The sequence below is a fragment of the Nuphar pumila genome, chromosome 2 (assembly GCF_984573655.1).
Source record: "Nuphar pumila chromosome 2, dmNupPumi1.hap1.1, whole genome shotgun sequence".
Classification (NCBI taxonomy): domain Eukaryota; kingdom Viridiplantae; phylum Streptophyta; class Magnoliopsida; order Nymphaeales; family Nymphaeaceae; genus Nuphar; species Nuphar pumila.
In genome coordinates this window covers 45,341,414-45,354,149 of record NC_143250.1, presented here as the reverse complement: position 1 = coordinate 45,354,149, position 12,736 = coordinate 45,341,414, and the positions used below count along the sequence as shown (strand labels likewise).

The following is a 12,736-nucleotide window of genomic DNA, read 5'->3' as shown; positions in this document are numbered from 1 at the left end:
CATCTAAATCACATCCGTCTTATAAAATTTAAGAAAAAAAAAAACTCATGAAAATCTCAGTTCATAATCCAATTCACATATATATTTTCAATTAACATATTATAGTGGCTATATATATAAAAAAGTAGTAACAGCGCAACAGGGCCATCCATCACGGCCTTGATGGACGGCCCACACAAAAATACCCCAAAAATGTTGTTTTTGGGTTTTTCCTTTTAGAGATGGTAAAAAAATTTGTCACTAAAGGTCCCGGTTTCTGCTGGGGTCTTTAGTGACAGACTTCTGACTGCGCTAAAGGTCAGGACCTTTAGCGGAGATCAGAAACTGCTTCTAATTGTAAAAAAGCAAAAAAATGTGCATTTTTGTGAGTTTTTCTGCTTTTTTTTTTGTGGTCATCCATCGCCTGTGATGGATGGCCAAATGAGTTCCACTTGTAGCTGCGCATTTAAGGGTTGCACTATATATATATATATATATATATATAAAATCTGCAGGCTGGCTTGATTTGAGATTTTGTCGAGTCAGGTCATGCTTTCTTCAAAAACTAGGCCCAAGCCTGACCCGTTCTGGTAGAGCCACTCCGTGGGCTGCCCAGCCTAATCATAACTGTACTTGCTGCACTAGTATGATAGCATATCAAGGCAAAAAAACAAAGCAAAGGAGTGGAGCGGTTGGCTGAACATCCTATATCTAGTTAGTGCTGGTTCCAAAGTATATATTGTGTCTAGTAGATAAAAAAATTCTTGGAAGACAGAGATACAAGCCATACTGTCCCTTAGGAAGTGAGGGACTTGATGCACAATTCTGAAAGGGTTGATATTTACAAATCCAAATAAAACTCCAACTGCATAACTAGAATATTAGCAATTGGGGAAATCTAGAAATCATGGAAGGATCACCCTCAGATTGGATTCCATGATGATTTTACTGAATTTTCAATGAATCAATCTGGTAGGGGTATGCCTAACCCCAGCTTGCCTTTTAAAAAAAAGAAAAGAAAGATTCATTTTTGAAGAGATTGCAGAAGCGTGTGAGAAGTAAAAAAACAGAAATACGAAGAAAATGAAGGAGAAAAAAAAAGGAGCATAAACAACACAAAAAACAAAAGAGAAGCCTGAGAAAAACTAGTGAGAAACAAAAGGGATTTAATAGGAAAGAGACTGAAGCACATTTCCCACAATTTGGAAATGAGTTTCCCCCATGCTTTCCCCATCCGAGGGATGCTTCAAAAGCACACTTTCCCCTTCCGATGGAGCTGAACCACGAGTCGCTCCTCCTGTTTCCCTGCCATAGCCACATTTCAGATATAGATTCAGCTATACTTGACTGGATCCTATTTGAATATAGATCCAAATTTGAACCCGTTTGACTTTCATATTTTTAGCAACCAATGATTTATGTACCCTCTGCAACAAGGCAATAAAGAAGACTTAGGCATGCAAAAGGGTCAGATTCCGTTGATGTAAGGTTCACTTAATCCAATTTAATCGGATCCTCTTGGTTAATTGGATTCAGAGTTGGATTCAAATTTGGATGAAAAAAGGGTGATACCAAATTAGATACATATTTAGCTATAACCGGATTCTGAAATCCATCAGATTGGGATTGAATTTAAACTCAGATTCGGATTAGGATGTAAAACCTCAAACCAAATCTAGATCCAATAGCTAATCAGATACTCTGTTCTTTATGGGTCTGACTTAGTGAATTCGGATATCCAACCCCAATCTAAACCGTTGACAATATTAGGTATCTCAACGGATTGGATGTAATCTGGCATCCGACCCAAATCCGAATCGATTAGTCATAGTCGGTTGCTAAATTTGGATTGTATTAATAATCGGATCCGAACTCGATATTGAATTCTGCATCCAAATTGGAGTCCGAATCCGACTACGACCTGAATCGAACTAAACCCCGAACCCAATTATGTGTAAATATCGGATTTTAAGAGTCAGATTTTGATTCAGTTTTATGTGATTCCATCCTATTAGGTTGGAGTCGGTAATCCCTAAATCCGACCCACTTACATCACTAGTTGACATCATATTAAAGCCCCACCCGCTAATTTGGAAAAGGGTGTGAACATGGATCTACGGCTGGCGACTGGCCACTGGCGTGGGGCAGGCTGACATCGGGTCCTAGCTCGGTCCATTAATACCAGGCCGTGCCGGAACCTCATGCGGGTCTGGGAGGAAACATGCCTGGGCCGGTGGGCCCCACCACGGCCCATTGAAGGGCCGCACTAAATGACTAAAATCCAGCTCTGACTGCTGTCAGCGTAATATTTTAATAATAGAAGGGGCGTTCAGGCAAGAGGTCCACATTCCGAAGCCTTATATACTTGTATAAAATTTCTGCGCGAAATTATTCAAACACATCGCTCTGTTCCCTCCTGGACGAGACGAGCTGAGAAGAAAACACTCTGCGCAGAGAGAGAGAGAGAGAGAGAGAGAGAGAGTCACATGCATCGTGATGGATGCATCATGTGATCCTTCCGTGCCTCTCTGCTAACACCCAATACCCTCCCCCTCTCTCTCTCTCTCTGTACGGAACGAATCCTTCTTGCCCCCTAACCTCCTTAGGGTTTTGATCGTGGCTTTGAGCTCTCAGCATAGTCGGTTGGAAGAGGAGATCTCGCTGTCGTTGTCGCAGTGACTAAACGACGTCTTTGGTGGGTCTTCTTATTTCCGTCGATCGCGGCCGTCTCGGCGGGGCTCTCTGAGCGTCTCGGGATTCTGCACGCTTCTGAGCTTGATCTGGCGTTTATCCATGTCGAATCCTGCTCTCTCTGTGCTGGGAATGGGGTCGAGAGGCAGATTTTTCTGATGTTTGATTTCTCCAAGGAGCTGGCGGCAGAGTCCCGGCTGGGATTTTACTGCAGAGACGTGGGAGAATGGTTGATTTCGTGTCTTGATTGTCTTCGACAAGGCAATCGTGTATTAAACGCTTGAAGGTTGGGTTCCTTTCCGGTACGAAATGTCTCGGTTGTGATTCCTTGGTTGAATGTTGCCTTTGTACTGTAGGGACACATAAATATTTTTTTTGGGTTTTGCTTTCTTAGATTAACGTTTCTTGTGACGGAAGTTTTTGCATTGGGGGTTTTCTTAGCTCGCTGAGGACGTCTGAGAAAAGCTTCTCCGATGGGCCTGTGTACTTTGTACTGGAATATGCAGATGAGCGATAAGTGCCGGATGCGAGCAAAGTATCCATAAAAACATACTGCATGCGAAACAAGGAAAAAAAAACAAACTTTAGAGAGGGCTAGCTTTTCTTCTCTCTTTCTTCCATCTGAAAGCCATTTCTTGCAGCCGATTGCAAGGGATCAGTTTCTTCGTGCGAATTTATTGAATCATCGCCGGAAAGGGGCGACGGTGATGTTATCGAAGCGGAGCTTTGATTGTTGAGCTGCATGCTGTTTTCTGCTTTCGTGCAGTGTGAAAATTTCGAAGTTTATGTTTTACAAGAGTTTTTCTTTTGGAAGCGATAATGCGTCATTGTTGTAGGATGAGGTAGAAAAGATTCGTTTTCTTGCTTTTCGGGGATCAAATCTATACAAGCTTAGCCTTTAAGGTTTGAACTTTGATTTGGAGAAAGCTTTTGATATAGCAAGGTTTGGCGGAGCATATTCGGCCGGGGCGTTGTGGCCTAAGCGTCCGATATGGGGTGCTTACAGTCTAAAACTAGCAATGTCCAAAGTCCAGATGAGGCGTCGGTGGAAATGGAGAAACCTGATCAAGGTAATGCTTTCTCTCATTTATAGAAGATACTTATGTGAGAATGTAGTTTGGTCTTTGTTCTTTTGCAGCCTTTGATTTTTCCTGTTTTTTGGTTTGATATATATTTCATTGTTCTTAGCTAACGGAGACGATGTTGAACAAGATCGAGTGCCCGTCTTCAAGGAGTTTAGCCTGACGGAGCTTTGCAATGCGACGGGCGGGTTCAGCAGCGAGTTTATTGTGTCTGAGAGTGGAGAGAAGGCCCCGAATGTAGTTTATAAAGGGAAGTTGGAGAACAATCGGTGGGTTGCTGTCAAGCGCTTTTCCAAGCAATCGTGGCCTGATCCTCAACAATTTGCTGTACGCAAACAGTAGATTTTCGGTCTTGTTTTTTCTTTTCTCATTTGTAGTGCAGGGAGACTCTCTCAATGTTGATAATTCTTGATACTGCCTTACCTAAGGCTATGATCTTCTCTCTTCTTTGTATTTCGTTGGAGTTGCAGACGGAAGCTGCGGGCGTCGGAAAGCTAAGGCATAAAAGATTAGTGAATCTAATTGGGTGCTGCGCTGAGGGAGATGAACGGCTCTTGGTTGCGGAATACATGCCTAATAATACGCTATCCAAGCACCTTTTTCACTGTACGCGTTTAATTATTGTAGTGTTTCCTTTTTTCTGGTAATAAATTTTAACGTACAGACTTGTCCGCGTCTAAGCTACTTAGCGCACAGCACTGATGTTAGATACTCTAAATAGAAAAATGAGTTGGTGTGTTGGACTGGTCTAATAAGTCGTCAAAAAAAAAAGAAGAAGACCGAGAGTATCACGTTACACTCTCCTCCCATGTGCATGTTTCTGTGTGATTAATGTGGTAAATAAATATCCTCTTGGTGTTCAGTTGACCCTTTTTTCTTAATCGCTTTCTGACGGGAGCCTAACTTTGTTGAATTCTTTGATTTTGTGATCACTTGCAAAGCCAGCAAGTAATCAAAGATTTATTACCAAGCGTTTGAAAATTTTGATGCATACTCTCAGTGAAGAAATGGTGTTGATGCTTGCCTGATATCCAGTTTGTGCTTGACTGATTTGTTGTATTACATAAATTGGTATCGTGGGATTTTTGTAATTTAATTCACTGTGCAGTTGAAAACAATGTATTCTCAAATAACGGGGAGAAGAATTTTCTGAATTTTGCTCTGAAACATCAAACCACATTTACATGCTTCAATCCAGAGTTACTCTGTCATGAATCTCACAACATTGGAAGAGTAATACACGTGAAATGAGTAATGAATCAGTGACGCATTGGAGGTCAGACATATGGGAAATGTTAACAGGCATCCTGGAAATCAGTGTATTAATCTGTAGAAACATGATTTAGGTTGATTTATTTGTATTCTTAGTAAATGTTAACATCATTGAGCTGATGTTTTGGGTTACTTCATCAAACTTGTGGGGTGTTTGATGAACAGAAACATATCCTGCTCGCATCATTTGGATCCATGTTCATTCTGAAGATGCTGCAGAGTTACTGTGAAGTTTCAAGTGTCAACATGAGGAATTTCTCCAATTTCTTGAAGATAACATCAGACAATGACTGTGTTAACTTGGAGAACCTATTAATCTATGCCTATAATGTTTCCAGAGAAACTTATAACCTCATGTCAGGCATGACATCTAGGTAGTTTGGTGTTTCTACTTGCAGAAGAAAGAAAATAATACCCTACATCACCAAGCTCATGTCTGAAACAAGTTAACATGCAGGAATCACTCCAAATCTACATTTTTTCAGTCATGATAGAGCCATCACATGGATGGGCCCTATTTTCTAGAATGTCTTTGTCACATAATCTTCCAATGTAGAAACATGATTTCCTCAAGCCCTCTTTCTTTGCACCTAGGATTTGGAGGACTTGCATGTGAAATTACCTGTGTCTTATAAACTTTTAGTTAATGATGTGATTTCCTAGATTTCTCAAATGACTGTCATGTGCATGCAAAGTGTAATGTGCTAAATTACTAATATTTTTAAATCTCTGTAAAATTGTCAAGTAATTTTTTAATGGTTCATGGTTGTCATGTTTAGCCAGTGTCCAGTTTATGTATTTACTCTTCTGTATTTATTCTTCCTTTTTTGGAGTGATTACTGGTCCCTTCCATTTTACCAATAAATGGGAATTCACCTCTGCCCCTGCTTGTCCATTTGTTTGTGCTTGTGGTGTTTTCAGTTATGTTTTAGTAGCATGATTTTCTTGTGGGGGAATGCGCATTTCCATGCTAAAATAAGTGGCATTTGGGCATTTCTTCATCCACTTGTGAGTGCAAACATGGAAATGCTTCAGCAAAAAAGTGGGCTTGCATAGATGCTATTTCTGCAATGCAAGCATGTTGTGTCTGACTTTGCCATAAGGAAATAAATTGGCTTTGTTGTCACAGCAGTAATGATGTTTATGGTGACATGTATTGCTTTCTGAAGGTTGTTATCTTTTGGGGACAAACTAAAATTATGCTAATAAAAAAAATTAATGTTACTGTAAATGTTTTTTATTGTGATTTTATGCTTTGTCGTAGGGGACAAGAAGCCGATGCCATGGGAGATGCGCCTGAGGGTTGCATACTATATTGCTCAGTCGCTAGATTACTGTAACGATGAAAACAGAAGAATTTATCACGATTTGAATGCCTATAGAGTTCTTTTTGATGAGGTATACTGATATATCACAGTCAGTTTTTTTAAAATATCTATTCCTTGATGTCCAACTGTGTTTTTTAAATTCTCTAATGCATGTTTTTGCTTGACACAATGGCCGGATATCTTTTATTGATTGTAGCCCTTCCAAAAAAATGCCACTGTCGGAATGGAGGTTTAAAACTTTTTTCTTGTCCAGTTCTGTTTTGATATAACTGGTCCACCATTAGAAATTTCTTGAAGTTAAACTTGATGATGAATTGCTTTTCTAAATTCATCTGTTTGTAAACGAGCTGATTGTAACTTCATACTCATCTATAGTTCTATCAATGCTTATTCCTTACTTTGAGATATTCTAGAATTACTTGATTTCAAAAATTTGTAGGATAGCCTCAACAAGATTATTATTTTTTTGTTGGGATAATTTGGTTCCTCAATCAAGAACCAGCCTTGACTTGCCCATGGGCTATCAGTTGGAAAAGTAATGACCCCGTGCCCATATTGACCAAGAGATGCAAATTTTCACTTAGCCTTCTCTGCTTTTCTTGCTTTGTGAGCTTAGGCAGATTCTTTGAAATTTGATGTTGTAGGTCATAGAATATTGATGACCACTTTTACTCTGAGCATCATTTGAAATCACTAGGAAACATAATTGAGGCTTTATTTTTTTGCCCATCTTCCCCAATTCAGCCATTCAACTGTTCACTCGTTCACAGGACGGCGATCCCCGTTTGTCAAGCTTTGGCCTTATGAAGAACAGCAGAGATGGGAAAAGCTACAGTACTAACTTGGCTTATACACCACCGGAATTTCTGCGGACAGGTAGATTTTTTCTCATTACTTTTGTCCCTTTGCAGCGTATTCAAAATACTGAATCCTGTTTATCTTGTTACTTTTATGTGTGATTCTAGCAAGCAAGATTCATAATATTTGTTTTCTGCATTTTTATATGGTTAATACAGTTATTTTTCTATTTACATTTTTGTTGTGACTGAGTTATCCAGTAAGCATAACTCCAGCAAAAGTGATTGCAAGATTGTGGCAATTCTAAAGAAATTCTAGTAGTATAATTTCATGATCTAATTTCCTTGGTAACTTGGATGCGTTCTATCTCCAATAATTTTTTTTTGGGTATATCTCATGTTGTTTATTGCTTACCTTTCATAGATAAGACAGCTATTTCGTCCATTTCAGCGAAATTGATATGGACATTCATTTGTTGCAGGCAGGGTAATCCCAGAAAGTGCGATTTACAGTTATGGAACTGTTCTTCTGGATCTTTTGAGTGGAAAGCATATACCTCCCAGCCATGTATGAGAGTATCTTTTCTGCAGATCATGTTGCTAGGTGCTAATCACTTTGATCTCGTGGTGTAGGATCGTGGTTCCGTTTTTCTTTTTAACCTAAAGCTTCTTTTTGGTATAAATTATTGCTAAAGAGTAAGCATATTATGTGAGGAAATGTGATTTAGTTGGTCGATCTAGTTCAGCTCTTATTCTTTTGTTATTTTTGCTATTATTCTGTTGTCTTCTTTACTTTTTTGCATGAACCTGCACAAAATAAATAAGGTGAGACTGTTTCAGAATTACCTCTTCATCCATGTATATCATGTCCTCTTTTCTTAACAGGGTTGCCTTTCACACATTGTCATGTTTCTTTGGCTTTACGTCTTCTGAATCAATACTTTTACTCGTTTGACCCTCTCACCTTCCCTTCTATGTTGTTTTTGTGGAAGATCATCTTGGTCTTATGGATTACTGGGAGCTGGAGATGGGGAGTACCTACCCCATTTACCTTCATTGATGTTTGGATTCGGAAGCCAGGTTTTGGGAGATGGTAAGAGTGATGGGAGTCGAGATGGGCCTTTTTCAACTACATCCTCACAAGCATGTAGTTGACAACTCCACTCATCACCCATCCTCTTCTCCACTCCCATCACCCCTCTCATCTCCTCTCCAACACCGGCTCCCAAACAGAGCCTTAATTAAGTTCCCTATTTTGTATGTTCCAAGTAAATCATGTTGAGAAAGAACGTTCTTTTTTTGCTTTGTGGACATTTGTTGTCCATTAGATCCATCATTCCAATCGATTTCTGTTATTTTGCAGGCATTGGACTTAATACGTGGTAAGAATGTGTTAGTGTTGATGGATTCATCATTAGAGGGACAGTATGCTACTGAAGATGCCACCAAGCTGGTTGGACTGGCTTCAAAATGTCTTCAGTATGAAGCTAGAGAACGACCCAACAATAAGTTCCTTCTTACATCCCTTGCACCTCTTCAAAGACAGGCTGATGTATGGAATAGTCAAGTTTGTCAGTTGGAGTGTCTGTTTTGTACATATTATTGTGCATAATTCGAGTACTTTTGCCTTTTTCGTCTATGAGTAGGTGGCGTCACAGGTTCTTATGGGCCTTACAAAATCGACACCAGTGCTGCCAACCTTGCTTTCTCCTCTTGGACAAGCTTGTGCAAAAATGGATCTTACAGCTGTACACGATATCTTGCTTAAAATTGGTTATAAAGATGATGAAGGAGCAGAAAATGAGGTGCCATTGATATATCTTTTACATTAGTGGTGTGTGTGTGTTTTGATTCTGAAGGATTATAATGATAAGTGCTTTGTAAACTGGTTTGTTAAGCCAACTTATACCTGGTCCTAGGCCCTTACATCTGCCCCTGTTTTAGACGGGACTGAAGTCATCTCAAATTTGGATGAATTCGTGAGTCAGCCCTGTTGACTCACCCATGTTGCTGGCCTATTTCAAGATTTCCTGCATGGACTTGTTTTAAATATTGGTTAGCTGTGGGGTTGGCTAAGGATGTTTAAGTGATAGTCTTCCTGGATTTTACCATTGATAGGATTTTCTTCGTCCCGATTGTGTCATAGATTTTTCAGAACTTAACCAGGAAACATGATGGGTAGGCCATTTCAAGTGGCAAGCTAGTATAGAATTGATGCTGCTATGTAAGCATAGTGACAAATATCACGAGATTTTCATAAATCTCGCGATAATATCACAAGAAATTGCCTGAAAGTTTAAAAAGACAATTTCTCGCCAGATTTTCAAAATATCGCAAAATTTATTAAAAAATATAAATACTGCGATTTAAAAGCGATATTTACGTTTTAAACAGGTATTTATCGTGAAAAAACTTTGCATTTTTATTAATATTTTCATATATATATATTTTAATTTACTTTTTTATTGCCTAGATTTTGTAGAAAAAAATGAGAGATTTATGAAAAATTTTCAAATTCTTGCGAGTTTTTGAAAAACGAGATTTTGCTGTTTTTAATGTGTCACTATGTACGTAAGCCTATTTTTTCCTAATATACCAAAGTCAATTTGATTCTTGCTGTACTAAACACTCATCTGTCGTATCTGGAAATTACTTTTCTTTCATGGTTGTGGTGATTCAAATACAAATAAGATTTATGTATATGTTGCACCTGAAATGTTACTTTTGATGTTTTGATTGCTTGAAGCTAAAGCTTGTAAATTTCTTTGTACTGCAACTTAGCCTATTTTGCTAGATAGGTAGGTGCATCTCAATATTTACTTGACACTAGCAAATTTTTTTTGGATAAATCAAAATTTTGTGGTGGTAAGTGATGGAGTTTTATGTCTCCAAATAGCTATCATTTCAAGAATGGACTCAGCAAGTTCAAGAGATGCTAAATACAAAGAAGTTTGGAGACATTGCTTTCAGGGATAAGGATTTCAAGACTGCCATTGATTGTTACTCTAAGGTGTGTTCTCTTCACCCCTTCGTATTTGTTTAAAGGGTTTCTAGTTTTCTTCAAAGTAGCCTGCACACACACACCAAACTTATTGCATAATGACAGATTACCAATGTCGAAACCTAGGTTGCCAGGATGGGAAACTAAAACGGAAAGGAGGCTTTCTAAAATCCATGTATAACGGGATATATATAGATAATATATGTGTGAGTTGAGCAAAGGTGCAAATATTGAGAATATGCATGAAAAATATTATAAGTTTTACACAGACTACTTTTTTTACTGACATATTAACTAATAAGAATTAATAATTTTTTTTTTTATAAAATACATGATTGCAACTATAAAACTAATATTTTATATAAGCGAGTGAATGATCAGCTTACTTTTAATAAAATATTAAATATCATAAATAAAGTGTTTAAATGCAAATGTTTAGATAGAATTAGTAAATAAAAAATAATGCCATTGTACTAAAATTTGAAATTTCTTAATTTCATTGAACGTTATGTTCTTATTGTTGGAAATATATGAAAATTTTAGTTTTTAAATAAATAATTAAAATTTTGAATAACATATTATTTCATCTTTTTATTGAAAAATTCTTATTTAAGGGAAACGTTTAAAAAACATATAGAAGACATGTTTTCTAAATAAGGGAAACAAGTTTCTCCCATAAAGTAGGTTTCCCATGTGATGTAAATGGGTTTCTCATGCATTTTGAAAAGTTTCCCACAAATTCTGGTAATGCTAGGTTTCCAGTTTCTGAAATGGTTTACCAGGAAATGAGTTACCCACATATTAGTCTAGTTTCCGCCAACCTTGGTCTAAACTCTGGCCATTAAGAAGAAACACAAATGCACTCTTATCAATGACAAGTTTTGAAAGGGATACTAATCACAAAATAAATGACCAAGGTCAAGAAAAGATGTAGGGCCTGTTTGGAATGTTGGCGCTGGGATGGGGGTTTATGCATTTGGTGTTCCTGAGGCAAAATCTTGGTCAAACGCCCATGGTGGTCTTGCTTGGAATCTCTGCCCTAGGATTGGGCGTTTGTGCATTTGGGATGGGAAGTGAGGCCCTTTCTTCTTTGTATTTTCACTAAAGGATGGATTTGGCAGCTACACCTCCTAGATGCCACTTCCTCAGACGCATAAACTCCATAAACGCCCATCCTAGCTACGGATCCCAAACAGGCCCCTAGATTAAGTTAAGGAGATGGGATTGTCCTTACATAGGTTTGGCAGCCTTGTCTCTATATTAAGGGGTCATATCTTCATGGTGAAGACATGCTAAGTGAAGACTTCAAAGCTACCATGTGACATGAGATAAATAGGCACATGACAATGTTTTGCAGCTTATGCTATTGATGTCTGCGCCATCGCCTACTGTGTTTGTGCGACGGTCATTCTCGTACTTGATGAACGGGCATCTGGAGTCGGCCTTACGAGATGCCATGCAAGCACAGGTCTGCCTGCAAGAATGGCCAACATCCTTCTACATGCAGGCACTCGCACTGTCCAAGCTGGGGATGGAAGCTGATGCCCAAGACATGCTTAATGATGGAGCTGCTCTCGAAGTGAAGAAGCAGAATGCCTGGCGCAGTTAGTCCGACCCATTTCCAGTAGATGAGCGCTGGCTCCTTGGCCTGTTCCTGATCCCCTCTTGAGAGACTACCGGTTTGGATGAAAATGCACGACGGGGACTGAGGGGATGTTGGGTGTGCTTATAGAGTGGCTGGTAAATGGTAATAGCAAAATTTCTCCTGTTTTTCCTTATCATGGCGATGACTTACACTACAAAGATGCGGTGAGTTCATCCTTTGGCTTGAAACATGGGCAAGTGTACAAATTCAACCATTTAATATCAATAACCTACAACTGCTACAAGTCTTTCTCTCTCTCTCTCTCTCTCTCTCTCTGGAGGATAGGTTTAGTGTGGACGTTTGCTGTGTTGACCTTGAATCTACCCAACTTGGTTGCTCTCGGAGGGTTCACGAGAGCCTCTAACAGGGTTGATGAATGATAAAAGAAACAATACTGAGCCATCTCCAACCCGCTAAGCTATGGCTTGGGCCCAAGTATTGTCCGTCATTTAGGCCTGTCTGTTCCTGCTCCCCATCCTTTTCTTCCTGAATTCCTATACGATATCCTCCATCTCCCACAAGACTTGAATTTAGGCTCTGTTTGGGAGCTGGTGTCTGGAGACTAGATGAGAGGGGTGATGGCAGTAGAAAAGAAAATGGGAGATGGGGCTGGAATTCTGACTACATCATTGTGAGGATGCAGTTGAAGATGGCCCATTTCAGCTGATAACGGGTCACATCATTTTACATAGGATGGGTTTCATCTTACATTCAATCCTAGCCATCCAATCAACAGCTAAGATTGATTCACATTTTCACTTAGATGCGGGACTGATTGACTCTCCACTCAGAGCACCATTTTCATCTCCAATAAAGGCCTATTTGGGATCGGTAGCTGGGATGGGCGTTTATGGAGTTTATGCATTTGAGGAAGTGGCAGCTGCTTTGTGAGAAAGGCCTCACTTCTCATCCCAAATACGTAAACCGCCATCCTAGTTCTT

The 12,736-nt window shown here is 39.1% G+C and overlaps 1 protein-coding gene across 1 annotated transcript; it reads left to right on the top strand.

Annotated features, from left to right (window-relative positions):
• The first annotated feature begins 5,234 nt into the window (after positions 1-5,234).
• Positions 5,235-11,759, top strand: LOC149845386 (serine/threonine-protein kinase BSK2-like). The gene is made up of 8 exons (XM_089987786.1): positions 5,235-5,385; positions 6,289-6,360; positions 7,097-7,228; positions 7,632-7,717; positions 8,513-8,701; positions 8,796-8,954; positions 10,046-10,159; positions 11,508-11,759. The coding sequence occupies exons 1-8, from the start codon at positions 5,235-5,237 to the stop codon at positions 11,757-11,759; spliced, it is 1,155 nt and encodes a 384-aa protein (XP_089843912.1).
• The last annotated feature ends 977 nt before the right edge of the window (positions 11,760-12,736 follow it).

Excerpts from the sequence above, each read along its gene's own strand:
- LOC149845386 (XM_089987786.1), top strand. The coding sequence starts at position 5,235 with ATGCTGCAGAGTTACTGTGAAGTTTCAAGTGTCAACATGAGGAATTTC. Across the intron at positions 7,229-7,631 it reads ACCGGAATTTCTGCGGACAG|GCAGGGTAATCCCAGAAAGT; the intron begins GTAGATTTTTTC and ends CATTTGTTGCAG. Across the intron at positions 8,955-10,045 it reads ATGAAGGAGCAGAAAATGAG|CTATCATTTCAAGAATGGAC; the intron begins GTGCCATTGATA and ends GTCTCCAAATAG.